This window comes from Pteropus medius, unplaced genomic scaffold, assembly GCF_902729225.1.
Source record: "Pteropus medius unplaced genomic scaffold, Ma_sr-lr_union100, whole genome shotgun sequence".
Lineage (NCBI taxonomy): Eukaryota > Metazoa > Chordata > Mammalia > Chiroptera > Pteropodidae > Pteropus > Pteropus medius.
The window spans coordinates 63,540-79,434 of record NW_024354875.1 but is presented as its reverse complement, the minus strand read 5'-3'; the positions used below and the strand labels follow the sequence as shown (position 1 = coordinate 79,434).

Here is a 15,895-nt window from a genome sequence, read left to right as displayed (position 1 = left end):
TAATATGTCAGCCTATAGTAGGATAAAAAAAAGCAGAATAAGGGGGCAGAGTGATAGGTGCTACTGCCCAAATGCCCTGATAAGACGCTCTTGCTTACACTTCAAGGTCATCATGGGTTCATTATGCATTTGGGACTTACCGAAAAAGCCATTCTCGTTTTCACGGAAAAATGAGTTCCCAGTTGTAGACCCCAGGCATACGGATACATTTCTAAAACACAATCTGTTTTAAATTGCCAGACTACTTAGCAGCAGTGAAAAAAAAATTTAAGTTGTTAGATTTTAAAGAAACCATCCACTATGATAAGATGTGTGTATAATTTTGTATGTGTTGTAGGATGTCTTACCCTAAGTTTTCTCCTTTTTGAAGGGGCTCTAAGCAGATCTCAGTTCTTCTTCCCAGTTTATATTCCCTGATAATAAATGAAATAAAATAATATTGAGTGACACTTTAATTTTTTAAAACATTTTTGCCAATTTTAAGCTCTCTTTTTAAGCAAAATATTATACCATATATGAACATTCAAAATTTAAGACACTATGAATTATACCCCAACAAATTGGACAACTTAGAAGAAATGGACAAATTAATATGAACAGACCGACTAAATCAGAAATCAAAAACCTAAAAAAACAGTCTAAGACCAGATGGTTTGCATTGATGAATTCTACTAAACATTTAAAAATTAACTAATACCAGTCCTTCTCAAATTCTTCTGAAAAACAGAAAAGGCAGGAACACCTCCAAACTTATTTTATGCGGCCAGCATTACCATGCTATCAATACCAGATAAGGACACTACAAGAAAGAAAATTATAGGCCAATATCCCTGATGAACACAGATGCAAAAACCCCCAATAAAATATTAGCAAACTGAATTCGACAATACATTAAAAAGATCATACACCATAATCAAGTGGGATTTATGCCAGGGATGCCAGGATGGTTCAATATCTGCAAATCAATTAGTGTGACACACCACATTAACAGAATGAAGGATAAAAATCATATCACCTCAATAGCTACAGAAAAAGCACTTGACAAAATTCAGTATCTTTTTATGTTAAAAACTCAACAAATGGTATGGAGGGAATGTGCCTCAGTGTGATAAAGGTCGTCTATTACAAGCCCACAGCTAGTATCACAATCAAGGGCGAAAAACTGAAAACTTTTCCTCTAAGATCAAGAACAAGACAGGGATGCCCACTCTTGCCTCTCTTATTCAAGAGTACTGGAAGTCCCAGTCAGAGCAATTAGGCAAGAGAAAGAAATAAAAGGCACATAAATCAGAAAAGAAGAAATAAAATTGTTTCTATTTGCAAGTGACATGATGTTTTATTTAGAAAACCTTAAAGATGCAACCAAAAAACTATTAAAATTAATAAATAAATTCAGTAAAGTGGCAGGATACAAAATCAATATATAAAAACCAGCTGCATTTTATACATTAACAACAAACTCAGAAAAACAAAGAAAACAATAATAACATGAAAAAGAATAAAATACTTAGGAAAATATTTAACCAAGGAGGTAAAAGATCTGTACACTGAAAACTGTAGAATATTGATGAAAGAAACTGACGAGGACACAAGTGAGTGGAACGATGCTCTGTGTTCATGGATTAGAAGAATACTGTTAAAATGTTCATACTACCCAAAGCGATCTACACATTCAACGCAATCCCCATTTCAATGGCATTTTTCACAGAAATAGAAAAACCAATCCTAAAATTTGTATGGAACCACAGAAAGGCCCTGAATAGCCAAAGCAATCTTAAGAAACAACGAAGCTGGAGGCATCGTGCTCCCTGACTTCAAACTAGACTATGAAGCTACAGTAATCAAAACAGTATGGTACTGACATAAAAACAGACACATAGATCAAGAGAACACAACAGAGACTCTAGAAATTAATCCATGCATATATGGTCAATTAACTTATGACAAAGGCACCCAGAATATATAACGAGGAAAGGCAGTCTCTTCAATGAATGGTGCTGGGAAAACTGGACAGCCTCACACAAAAGAATGAAACTGGACTGCTTTCTTACACCACACACAAAAATCATCTCGAAATGATGAAAGACTTGAACGTAAGACCCGACACAGTAAAATCCCTAGAAGAACAAGGGGGTGCGCCACTAAGCTCCCTGACATTGGCTTTCACGATGCTTTTTGGGGGTTTTACAACAAGAACAAAGGTGACAAAAGCTAAAATAAACGAGTGGGACAGCATCAAATCAAAAAGCTTCTGCACTAACAAAGGAAACCAACAAAAAGAAAAGGCAACCCATGGAATGGGAGACTGTATGTGCAAGTCACATATCTGATAAGGGGTTAATAGCCAAAGTTATAAAGAACTCATAGAACTGAAGAGCAAAAACCCCAAACTACCCAATTAAAACATGGACAGAGGAAAGGAATAGACATTTTCCCAAAGAAGACATACTGATGGCCAATAGGTACATGAGAAGGCGCTCAACTTCACTAATCAAATCGGAACCACGAGTCCACATCACACCTGTTGGAATAGTTATCACGAAAAAGACGAGGTAAGTGTTGGCGAGGACGTAAAGGAAAGAGAACCCTCGTGAGCTGCCGGTGGCAGTGTACATTGGTGCCACTGTGGAAAACAATACGATGGTCCCTCAAAAAATTAAAAACAGAACTACCAAATGATCTGGAAATCCCACTTCTGGGTCTTTATCCAAAGGAAATGAAAACAGGATCTCAAAGAACTACCTGCCCTTCCATGTTCACAGCAGCTAAGATATGGAAACAACCTAAGTGTCTGTCAATGAATGAATGGATAAAGATGTGGTGTGTACACACACACACTCACACACACACACAGCCATGAGGGAGAAGGACATCCTGCCATTTGCAACAATGTGATGAAACCTGAGGGCATTATGAAAAGATTAAGTCAGACAAAGGCAAATACTGTATGATATTTATTTATATGTGGAAAAGTCAAACTCTTAGCAACAGAGACAAGAATGGTGGTTACCAGGGGCTGGCAGCGGGGTAAAGGGGAGATTTTGGTCAAAGGTTACAAACTTACAGTAATACAATGAGTAAGTTCTGGGGATCTAATGGACGGCATGGTGGTTATACCTAATAATAGTGTATTACATACTTGAAAGTTGCTAAGAGAGTAGGTCTTAAATGTTCTCACCACAAAAAAGAAATGGTAACTATGTGACATATTGCAGGTGGTTAGCTAACACTATGGTGGTCATCATTTTGCTATATATATCAAACCAACAGATTGTATGCCTTAAACTTACACAATGTTATATCAGTTATATCTCAATAAAGCTAGAAAAAAAAGAACAGAGTCTCTGGAGCACAGTACTTAATATTGTACTTGATATTGGAAACTGAAGTTGTCCCAGAGTTTACGATAAAAAGCATCATGCAATTGCCAAACGTGGAATTACCGAGAACAGGCTGCTGTTACTGAGTGTTCAACAGGACACCTACCTGAGCTGCTGCTGGTCCATTCGTAACAGCCTGCCGGGGCGCTTACTTTCCACTGTCCAGGCTCTGAGGAAGGCTGGGGATGGGACGAGAAACTCCGAGAAGGCGGGCAAGGTCATGGCCTAGAAAAGAAACAGACATTTTGTCCAGAGGGTTTGAAAAAGCCCTCTTGAGAATATGTTGCTCTGGGAAATAAATGAAGCACTATGACATCTGGAGGAAAGAGTATTTTAAATAATAAGATCTATAAAAAAAATCACAGGAGTATCTCTTAAATCCCATTTATCATAATTTTTTATATTCCTCTCTACTAAAATCAGCTTGACAGATAAGTGTTTTCGATTTCTAAATTTGAGCCAAAAGCTTCTTTTTAATCATTATGTTTTAGAAAATGAAACGTTGAATTAACCTCTGTGTGAGTATAACTCCCAGGGTAGAGGCCACTCTAATAAAAGCAAGAGACTCGCCTTCACCTGTCATCAGTAATTCTTCAATCTGTGCTCTGCCAAGGAAATAACCTTCTGAAATATTTAAAAATCTTTGGATCCAACTGCTAGGGCCAAACTGCTGTACTAATTTTGTAGTAGATAACTATTTATTTATATATTAATATATTTAGGCTATAGCATATAAAATGGCCAATATTCATCCTTTTACCTAAAAACAACAATTTTGTATATTTCAATCCAATACAAGAAAAAAGTCTCTTCCCACTTGTTCTCATGAGAACAGGGCCATTTGCTTTTCTTGAGGAAGGTCGCTTCAAACACTGAGGACATACAGGTTAAACATCAACGACCGACATTCACATCATCTGCCAGTTTTCTCCTTTAAGAGGAGGAAAGGCTGTTCATTCCAGTCCCGCAACAGCGAGACGGTGCTTTAGCAGTCAGTGTTGTCTTCAAGTCACCCTCTCCACTTGGACAAACACTCTATACTGATGCATAAGAAAACCATATGACAGATCCACCATCCCAACATAAAGCTCATGTTCTGACCTCCTGGGAAATTGATAACGCATCTTTTGAATAACAACATTTAACACATGGATCACACTGATACAACAACAATGTAAATGGGGTCAACGGAATGCTTTACGTGTGTTTCGATAAATCATATTTGCCTAAAAAATAAAAATAAACATAAGCCGCAGGTCACTGGGGCTATCCTGAAATGCAAGCAGAGCATGCCTGTCAGAGGAGGGAGAAACGACAGCCACAAGGGCACCTGGCAGGAAGAACACCTGGAGCTGTCTAAGCCACGTGCGGGTCGCCTGTTGGGTGCTTACCACTGTACATGGCATATAACACCTGCCATGTCAAAACAGACTGTATTTGAGCGAAAAGGAAATAGAAGAATACATTAACGTCTCACGGGAAGAAACCAGATGGCCACGAGGTACGCAGTGGCTAGCGGTCTGACCTGAGACTTCAGTTCCACCAAAGTGGCTTCTTCTGAGATGTCCACGTCTCCCAAGTAGCAGAGGGGAACTTCTGCGTGCGTGTCACCAGGAGCACCTGCAAACAACAGAGCTAGAGTCTGAAAGGGGCTCCAAATGCATCGATTTCCTATTTCTGAAATGTATGCACATTAGGATGTTGTAAATTCTTTTCATGCCATACCATTCAAGAAGCTCTGGGTTCCCTGAACTTGCCCATCCTGGCTTTGGAGGGGAGAAGCCCTGCCTTGTACATGGGCAGCCAGAGAGCACACTGGTGGCACGAGAGCACGCTGGTGGCACACGATCCCGATTTTCTCACTGCAGTGGGTTTGAGGGATTTCACACGTGTGCTATCTACCTAGAATGTTCTTTTCCATACTCTCTCCTTCCTTAAAGAGGACTTTGTTGGTAGGATACTCTGCCCTTATTCTTTATATTAGCTTCTTCTTTCTTTCTCTCATAATACTTATCCCAACTTGTTTCTCTGTTGTCTGTTTCCTTGGATGGGGAGACAGATTAGGGAATAAAATAAATATATTTTATTTATTTAAGGATAAATAAATTATAATAAATAAATTAGGGAATAAAATTTATTTATTTTATTCCCTAATCTGTCTCCCCAAAAGAATACGATTTTCAAGAGAGGACAGGCTGTCATTCTTATCTGTCTGTCCAGTCCCCGGTATGGCGGATGCCACATAGTAAATGTTTGCTTAAAGAACCCTTGACAATAAGGCCTTTCTACATTTGTTTTAAAAAGTGAAAAACAAAATGTTCTCTCATCTAAAATTCTGGATATAAAAGCTGGCAACGAAATTTAAAATTCAGAATAATTTCATTCATTTTTGCTTTAACTAAATTCCTTTGTTGATTGATGGGCACACTGCTAACCTAACACTTAATGTATTTATGATATGATTTTCATTAAGAGGAAAAGCTTCGTGAGTGGTTCCTCTTGTGTCTTGAGGACACCATGAGCTATGAGACACTTCGAGGAACCTCTCAGGAATGAAAAGCTTGTCCTGTATGTTGTAATACGAAGGACTACCAAAAACCAAACCTGTTTCTTCAGTGATTAAACATGCTTTTTAAGTCTGTAGCCAACTCTATACGTAATTATTATCGTATTGCCAAGGCATTTTTAGAATTAGTTAACATATCTAATATAACCTAACCAAAAATTAACTTAATGCTAATTTCATAGCTAATTCAACACAAAAATACTTTATTGCTCTATACATATAAGCCTAACTTCAAAGAGTAAGGAGATAAGAATTTAATTCATTTATATAATTTCTGTACTGGGGTTTAAAGATAAAAAGAAATGTTAAGTATATACTACTTCGAGGCACTAAAAAAGCTAAATAAGTAAAGCATGATGGAAAGAAAAATATAAAGAGATTATCTACAGTTACGAAGGAGATTAACTTGTGGTTCCTTTATAACAGTATCAGTTCAAAGTCGCTGCTAGTGCCTGCTCGCTCATCCTGGTGTGTGTACCGACTTGTCTGTGGAGAAGCGACTCAGAAGCAAACTGTATGCTCGCACTTGGTTTCTCCCCAGAAGTCAGCGAGGCCAGGTGGAATGCCCCGAGGCAGTTCCTAACAATCAAGCGGAGGCTGTGGCAGAAAACGTAGGAGCTGTGCAGGGTGTGGGCTCCCTGCCCCTCTACCCTTGGGGGGCTGTGTGAAGTCACCGTGAGTGATTTAAGCCTCAAGATTCCAGTCTACTGTCATAAACGAGGCCACTATTCACACTGCCATGAGGCTCTTGAGAGCGATATAGAAAAATGCCTTGAAAAATTTTAATATATTGATATAACATAAAGGTAATAACAGATTGTACCTTACGGAGGTTCCCAAGCATCCTAAAAATAGGGTGGTGCTGTTGTTACCAAATGACTTATGGAGTAAGTAGGTTTTTGTTTTCAACCTTACATTTTTAAAAACAAGTATTTCGGTTGCCTCTCAGATCAGAAGCAATAATTTCACTTCTCTTCACGACACACTGGTTCTGCTGTGCTCTCACCTTGGGTGGAAGGAGGTCTCCAGACCCCACCTTGGGAAGGGGTGCAGTTCGCCTGGTCCAGATGACTCTTCCACTGACCCGAGGTGCCCTGAGGCTGGTACCACCAGATGGGCACCTTCAGGAACCCCTGAGGAATGGAGCATTTACGACAGCTGTGATCCACACAGACCGAGTGAACATCCTCTCTCACACCCATACAGAAACATCTTGGTAACAGAAAACGTTCCTGAATTTATTATTTTTCCTTTAGCTGTATAACTGCCATCTATACTTGTTAATTGTTTATACAATTAAAAGTTTAAATCATAAAAATCAGACTTTGGAATGCCTAGAACTAGAAGTTCTTTGCTTAGAAGTATCTTAGTAGCTACATTAAACAAAAAGTATAAACAAAATATTTGACAGGCGATATAAATATCTGCAGTCCCTAAGAGCACCACTAACCTAATGCGCCAGTTACAAGCAGTTTTCAACTTTACGGAGAACCAGCAACCTGTTGATCTAAGCTGGGTTCTGTGGACTCCATGAAATAAACCCATTTCCTCAAACGTATCCTGTAGTTTCAGTTTTACTAATCTAACTGGTTCTTCCCACCCCTTTTTCTGAGTTAGAACTTTAAGTTATTAGGTATAAAAGATGTTACTGTGCTCAATTTCCAACAGAAGATGAGAATGTGAAGAAAACCACATAAAATATCTTAAATCTGTATTTCAAGAAATGCATATTAAAATGAGGCTGTTTTTCTGTTTCTCAAATAGATGAAGATTAACAAATACTCAACCTCCATTCAATTAAAGAAATGTAAATAAGAACAATAAAATTCCATCTTTTCACCTACCGGACTGTCAAAAACCATAAAGTCTAATAACATTCTATATGTTGGTGAAAATATGGGTAAAATAAACACTTTCGTAATTTGGTGGCAGGAATATAAACTGCTACAAAGTTTCTGGACGGTAATTCGGCACTATCAAAATTTAAGTGCCTAAACTCTCTGACCCAGCCATCCCACGGTTAAGGATTCACCTTCTGATACACCAGCCCTGCATACACAGCCGGAGATGCAAGGATATTCACTGCGAACTATTTATGTATAGTAGCAAAATAGGGTAGTAGTTCTAGTAATTTATTCTGTAGATATATGTTTGCAAAATGGCGCATTTATGATGTGTTTTGCTGTGTTATTTGTATAAACAAAAGATTGGAAACCACCTAAATCTTTGAAAAAAGGCCAGTTAAATAAGTTATGGTGCCCCCATACAATGGAATATTAGATAGCCATCAAACGGAGTGACATAGCTTTAGGTGTACTGACACGGCACCTGTATGGAGGTAAAACAGTAATGAAAAAAGCTAGTTACAAAATAGGGAGTCTAGCGTATAATCTTTTGTGTAAATAAAGACATATACACATGAATGTGTATTATGTGCTATGTACATATGTGTGTGCATTAAAAAACATACAGCTCCGTGTGAGGCCACAGAGCAGTCTGGTGGCTTATGGAGGGAGGACCATGAGTGGCTGGGGCATAAGATGGATAGTTATTTTTCCTGGCTCTGCCTTTTTTACACTTTGAATTTTGAATCACAAGTATTATCAATTCAAAAATTAACTTCAGAGAGCATGGGATAAAATACAACAGAATTCTATGAAGTCATGAAAGAGAATAAGGCAGGTCTGTGTGGGTCGATAGCAGACCCGCAAGATACAGTAAGAGAATAAAAACGAACAGAAAGGACAGGCGTGGAACGATGCATGGGATATGACCCCTTTATGGAAACTTCAGAAAAGATATGCCCATATTTACATTCAGCACACAAAAAAGCATCGTTTTTTTCTTAGAAGGGTATACAAGGAAAAACAAGTTAATCATAGCTCTTTCTGGGGAGAGAGATGTGAGAGACGCTCGTTTTTCATTTTAAAGCCTATGCTGTTAGATTTTCTGATCATAAGCAAGTGGTTATCTGCTAGAATTTTGGGTCATTTTTTGTTTCTATCTTGACACGTGTCCACGTTAAAAAAACCCCCACAAATTATGATTTTAAAAAACAATAACATGCAGTGTTTGTAAAAGGGCAGCGAAATGAGCCCTGACAGGACTAGAAATTTGGCACAATTCTTGGGAAAAGAGTTTGGCAACTTCTATATCATCGAGTCTTTAAAAAGTTCCTACCTTTTACCTTGTTAATTCCATCTTTAGAACTATCTTAAGAAATACTATTAAAAGAAGAAAAATTAAAACAAGCTAAATTTCTAACCATAGGGATAAGTGAATTAAACTGTGGTAAGTCATTCATTGGCTATCATTGTTTTTAGAGTTTATGGTCAGCTTAAAAAGTTAAATATAAAAAGTAGAAAAGAAGATTACACGTACGATTGATTTTCCAGGAAGATACTACACACAGACGTGAAAAGTGGCAGCGTCTCTGTGGCAAGCTTCGGGGTAAGTTCTTTATTCTCCTTATGACTGTCTGTACGCCCCCACTTTCCCATGGTGCGAGTGTATCATCTTAGTAATCAGACGACAATACCTATTATTTATGAAATGCCTTTTTAGAAGCAAAATCTTACCAGAGGAGGAAGTTTTCCTTCGATTAAAAGCAACGTATCTCCAGAACGTATCGTAAGCTCTGTCAGTGCTGCACCCTGGGAACACAGAAATTCTTTTCGTCATTTATGGCTTCTGTGAAGAACAGACTGACAACCAGACCTTTTTCAAAAACCTGATGTCTCTAATACTCTTTCAAGAACTAAATAAATGAATAATAAAGCAGATGTTGAAGAGTAGGAAATAAGCTAATAAGACTGTAAAAGAGTGTATCATATATTAAATTATGGGATATGAACTCTAAGTATCATAAAAGATTAGAGGAAAGAGAGAGAGACGAAATGAGAAATGATGAGAGTCAGATTTACGGAAAATGAAATTTTAGTTAAGCCTAAATAGATAGATTGGATTTGGAAAGCTGGAGGAAACGAGAAGAAAGTCTGTGAAGAAGAGCACAGAACAAAGTCAAGCCTAAGTCAAGAATAAGCAGGGCTGGTTTTGGGGAAGAGCAAAGAGACTAGACTGATTAGAGTGGAAAGTATCAGCTGGAAAATAACAGGATGAAGGGATGTGGAGTAGGGAAAAAAAAGTTTTCAGGTGTTTTGGAAAAAGCCCCTTAAAACTGTGGAGAAAGGGTTTTAAAAAATCAATGTGACATGCTGAAGTGGGGACACCTGGGCTCGGGAAGCCAGTTTTAGTCATTTAGTAACAGGCGAAAGAAGGGACCGAGCCAGGAGGCCAGCAGAAGAGACGGTCAGGCCTGGGACACAAACGGGCCTGCAGGCTGAGCCCAGGCATGCAGGCAGGCAGGTGAGGATGGTGGGCTGCCTTTCAGGCTTAAAGAGCAGGACGAGAGACAGACAGCAAACCTGGGACGAGGAGCCAGCTGGCAGAATAATGAGTGCTCTCAACGACTCCTGAGCTGTTCCCTAGCAACATGGGAACCGCGGAGAGGAAAATGCGGAAGCCACCTGACTAAATGCAGGCCCCCAACGTCCAAACTGTCTTAAAGTTTCTCTGAGGTTCACTTCTTACTCTAGGCAGTCAGATTCCTGGCCAAAACTCAAGAGGGCCCTCTCTCCATTATTACTGACTGCCATGCAGGAAAGAGTATCACAGGGTATGGCTCCAGGACACCTGCTTAAATCAACCTCTGTCAATGCCCAAGGCCACTGTCTATTACTGAGCAAAAAGCAGGCAGGTAAGGACTAGGGACAGGGTGGCTGACCACGACTGTCTGAGCTTTCTCACAAACTTCGTTTTGGGTCTCCTTCTTCGGCCACAGTAAAATTAACCAGACTCTACCTCTTATGATAAAATTATACCCTATGACTTTTGCTGGATCCAGAGATGTAATTTAGATCAGAGCCTACGTGACTGGTTGGTAAGATGAATTCTGCCATCAAATTACAGAGAAACTCTGAGTTTAAAATATGCAGGTTTCAAAATTCAGAGTGTATTTTCAAGTTCTTTCATTAGTTCAAATGCCTTTTGTTCTCTGACGTTCTCTGCCTCCTAATGAAGAACTAGCATTCCTAGGGATATATTCTCTTATCAAAAGAGGACTTAACACAGACATTAGAAATGCTCCCACTTAGCTGAGACTTGTCCCTCTGACACGCTATCAAAACACTACAGCAAGGAAAAAGTGAAAGTAGACCCATGTATAGATTTTTGTAACCTAAAAAAATTAAAGTTTTTATTCACATGAGTCGGGTGGGTATCCTGTATGAAAATACCAAGAAACACAATAATTTTTAAGAATGAAATGTATAGAAATATCTTACTTCTTCACATAAAGGCTCCCCAGCTTCATAGCACCAATCCATTTTTCGTAAATGCCATTTGTCTCCTATGAAGGAATCAAAATCAAGATTAAAAAAAACTGAGGAAAATATATTCTGAGAGTTTGTCAGGAATGACTCTCCTGGGTAAATAAATGTCCAATGGGATTTGATCTAATAATTATTTATTAATTTTTAAAGTAAATTATCCCTTCTGGAGCATGAAAAAATTAAGTTGTTCCCCTAATACGGTTAATTTTCTCTCTATTCTACCAAGAACAGATGTGTAATTGTATATAATTAATGTATACTTGCAAATAAAAATAACACTTGCTACAGTATCTATATTATACAGTATCTATATTATGCCTTTATCATTTACATGTACACATATATACATCACACGAGTATAGATGTATGTACATATACACATCAGTACAGAATCTCTTCTAAAATCATCATGAAGTTGTTTCATTTCACTCTCTTTGCCTAAAGCATGTGCTGACATCACTTGGCAAATGATAACATGTACAACGAAACTGTTTCTACCCAGTTAGCAGTTAGGCTAACAAAAAATAGTGCTTTTGGAATAGCATTTAATGAAGTTGGTATAAATGAACATTTATAAATGTTAAATAGTCTTTAATTCAATTTGTCTTTCACATGCTTGCCACTGACGAAATGGGAGGAGACTTTTCTGAGGAGTAGGAGCTGAGTGGGGAGACGTCGGAAGTCTCGGTTATGAAAAACATAGCAATAGAAACAGTCGACTCCCCTTCCTGCCAAAAGGAATTACAGGCAAAGGAACAAACACATATCTGATATCTATTCTGCATAGGCCACAGGTTTTGCATCCCAATACTGTTCTTTGCAGACCTTTTTTGTCATTAGTTCTAGTTTTAAATACAGTAAGAGTTATATCAATATTTAAGTTTTTTAAAAAAAATGCCAGTAAGTTAAAAGTGAACACCATTACTTCATAGCACAGCACGGTGGAAAGAACTCGGGTTCTGAAATCAGGGACCTGGCCACTTGCTGTGTAACTCTGGGTAAGCCATTTAACTATTCTCAGCCTCTCTCTCTCACCTGTAAAATGGGAACAGGTGATAATCCTCGCGTGGGAGGACGACTGTCGAGGTGAAAAGCAGTACTGCATGTTAAGCCCCTAGAAGAGTATCCTACGCCCAGAGCATGTCACCTTCCCGTCCAGACAGTGGAGCCACAGCTTCCACTCGAATCAAGTCTGAGAATGGCAAAGCAGTAGGACGAACGCAGCAGGACGCCTCAGCAAGCTCGCCAATGTGACTCCCCCGGGAAGCTGCTTCGCAATACCCTGCATTTAGGTCTCTCATGTGCATTATATTCCCTAATCCATGCCACAAAAACACTGGCATGAAACACAATGCACTGAAATTCTGAATCAGTGAGGTTAAAAAATAAATCAGTGGAAGACCTGGGTAATTCCATAGGGTGTAAATCTTAACTTTATCTCTTTTGTGCCTTTGCTGGATCCTATCTAGCGTCTCCTTCCTCAGAGGGAGGCTAACACTAGTTTTCTTGTAGCTTGCAAACAAGAACCAGGAGAATTCATGGTTCTTGGATGGAAAGTGTAACTGACAAGCCTGGCAAAAAAAAGTTCGAGAAGTTTTCATCAGGCTCATACTATAAATAAAGGGTGTGGGTAAGATTATACACCATCACGACCTGTAACGTACCTGCTAGGCCAGATTTCTCCAGCATTATCTTTAAGCACTGTAAAAAAAAAAAATATGTTCATTAGTTTCTTGTTTCTGAGTTACAGTACTGTGAGAAACAACCTTTTGGACCCTGGGCCAATTAAATCCGATTACACCTAATCCTCAGCAGATAAAGATACACATAGTAAAGATGATTCAGTAAACTCTTCCTCCTGAAAACTGGGTAGGGCCAGCTCAGGAGGGAGAAAGTCACCTGTGCTTCTACCCAGAATGCACTGCAAAGCTTTGTTCATCCGCTTCCAGGTCTGCAGTAGGACTGACTCTCTTTATAGTAAGATTAACTGGGCTGATTTAACAGATACACGTTAAACTTTGAATACTATAAAAGGAGATTAGCCTGTAATTGGCACCCATGAAACACAACTGGTGACATATAAACTAGCAAGGAAAGAATTGTGTAAGCTGTGATCTCACGAAACAAATAAATGAGACGCAATTAATAGAAGTTTAAATAAACAAAATACTTAAAAACTCCCAACTCCCTAGGAGGAAAAACATTCTTAAATAATGTAGGCCAAAACAGTAAACAGCATTTGATTTATGCTGATCACTTTGTGCTGCGCGGAGTAAGAAAAAAGTCAAACAAAATATCCTTTAACATGGGAACATTTCAATAAACTATGAAAAGTCTTAAACCAATTAAAAAGATAACACATTGCTATGTACCAGTCTAAAAGATCTTTAAAATAGTTTGAGTGAAACAAAATTCTAGCATAATACATGCAGCATGATCTCATTTTATTATTATTATTATTTACACCTACAGCACCTGGTCTTCCTACGTGGTCTCCCATCCAAGTACTGACCAGGCCCGACCCTGCTTAGCTTCTGCGATCAGACATCAGGCTTCTTCAGGGTGGCATGGCCGTAGACCATTGATGGTGGCTCCACGGGGTGTGAACCCAGGACCTTCTGTATGTAAAGCAAACGTGCTAACCACTATACTATGGAACCACATCCAGCATGATCCCATTTATGATTTAAGAGACCATACAAACAGGTTAAGCTCTTCGTCTCTATGTGCACAAACATATCCACATGTTGGTATCTGCATGGCAAAGGCACAGAAGGGCACGTACTCTATTGAATTTGGATAAAATTATGTCATTCAATGACAATAGTGACTTCTGGGGAAGGGAACAGAATAGGGTGGCGAGCAAGGAGGATTTTTTTAACCCCTCCCTAAAGTTTAAAAAATAAGAAAAAATCCACTATTACTTGTATGATTAAAAATAAAAAAGACTTTAAAATACTAAAGGTTATTTAGAAAATAATGGCAATGAAAACATAAGGAATGTGACCAAAGCTGTATTCAGAGAAAATCGGTCTTAAAGGCTTTCCATTATTTAACTAAAACAAACAAGTGAGCATTCAACTTAATTGTGTTCCAGGCAGAGGAAACAGCCAAGGAAAAGGCCTGTTTGAGGAACAGCACGAGGCCAATGCAGCTGGAGTAGAGTTTGTGAGAGGGGAGAGTAGTTGGAGGTTTTTTTTGTTTTCGTTTTTAAAAAGATACCAGAGGGCCAGAGAACACAGGCATCGTAAGGTCACTTGGGGACTCAGGATCCTACCACAGGATCCTGAGTAGAGGAGACACTGATGTGACTTACACCTTATAGCCCACCCAGCTTCTCTGTAAGAACAGGTCCTAGGGGGTGCAGGGATGGAAGGAAGAAACTGCTGGAACAACCCGGACAAGAGATGACCAGGGTGACAGCAGAGGAGGGAATGAGATTTGGTCAGATCCTAGATAAATCCTGATGACAGAACCAAAAGGATTTCCTGAAAAATTGGATGTGAAGTAAGACATTAAAGAATCAAGGATGATGACAAGGGTTTTGGCCTAAGCAAGTAGAAAAATGGAGTCGCACGTCTGATATGATCAGGAGTGCCGTCATGGGGTGTTATAATTGGGACGACTACAAGGCAACCAAGTAGCAGCTGGATATATAGGTGTAGAGTTCTGGGGTGAGGTCCAGTCTAAGAACTGAGCACGAAGGTGCTCATGGGTAGAGAGAAGAAGAAGGAGCGAACTGAGAAGGGGCAGGCAGGAAAACCTAGCTGTGCTCTTCTGGAAGCAAGCGACCAGTGTTTCAAAGAACAGTCATCGAGCACGCCCAGAGCTGCTGAGAGAGCAACACGAAGACTGAGAACTGCCCATCGCCTTGGCCTGCAGGCTGCTGCCGGCCGCGATGAGAGCTGCCTCAGCGGGGTGAGGGGAACAAGGCTGCCCCCGGCGGGTTCAAGAGAGAACAGAAAGATGTACACGTCACTCCTGAAGAGTTTTATCGTTTCCTTTCTTTAAAATTAAAAAAACACTAAAGTTAAAAGGCAAATGAAAAATGTGAAAATATTCACAGCAAATAACAAAGGGTTAAAAAATTATTTAAAAATTGTTTTCTCATGGAAAATTTCAAACACATGGAGAGGACAGTAAAATGAATCCTCAAGTGTCCATCACCCAAATCCTGTTTGCCAGTACCCCAACCCACTGAACCTGTATTGACTTCCTCCCGCCCCAATTCTCTTGAAGCAAATGTGACATATATAATTTCATTGATTAATAATTGGTCTCATCTCTAAAAGATGACAATTCTTTAAAAACAAAAAGACCCTAAAATAAATATGACATCTAAAAATACTGAATTCCTTAATAACAAATACGTAGTGTTCAAATTTCCCTTTCTCTTAAACTAGTATTGAAATGACTCAACAGCAGATTGAAGTCCACACGCTGCAGCTGCTTGCCACATCTCCTAAGTACCTCTCAGCCACAGACCAACTCGCCCGCAGTGCTTTCCGGAAGAGCGATCTACCCCCGAGCTAGGCTGACTCAGGCCTGTGGTGCCTTTA

The 15,895-nt window shown here is 39.2% G+C and overlaps 1 protein-coding gene and 1 pseudogene across 2 annotated transcripts in view; both read right to left on the bottom strand.

The window, feature by feature from the left end:
* USP40 (ubiquitin specific peptidase 40) overlaps window positions 1–15,895 on the bottom strand; it is a 74,140-nt gene that overhangs the window by 8,821 nt on the left and 49,424 nt on the right. The window contains exons 1-7 of one of the 2 annotated variants that reach the window (XM_039855568.1): window positions 13,001–13,085; window positions 11,289–11,353; window positions 9,525–9,599; window positions 6,953–7,079; window positions 4,906–5,000; window positions 3,487–3,605; window positions 348–413 (exon numbers count right to left, since the gene is read on the bottom strand). In XM_039855568.1, the coding sequence (XP_039711502.1) occupies window positions 348–413; window positions 3,487–3,605; window positions 4,906–5,000; window positions 6,953–7,079; window positions 9,525–9,599; window positions 11,289–11,353; window positions 13,001–13,025 (572 nt within the window). In that variant the 5' untranslated portion in view covers window positions 13,026–13,085. Of the gene's footprint in view, window positions 1–347; window positions 414–3,486; window positions 3,606–4,905; window positions 5,001–6,952; window positions 7,080–9,524; window positions 9,600–11,288; window positions 11,354–13,000; window positions 13,086–15,895 lie in introns of those variants that run through there. The other variant, XM_039855569.1, reaches the window with a different exon arrangement.
* LOC120597403 (uncharacterized) lies at window positions 13,800–13,915 on the bottom strand (annotated as a pseudogene).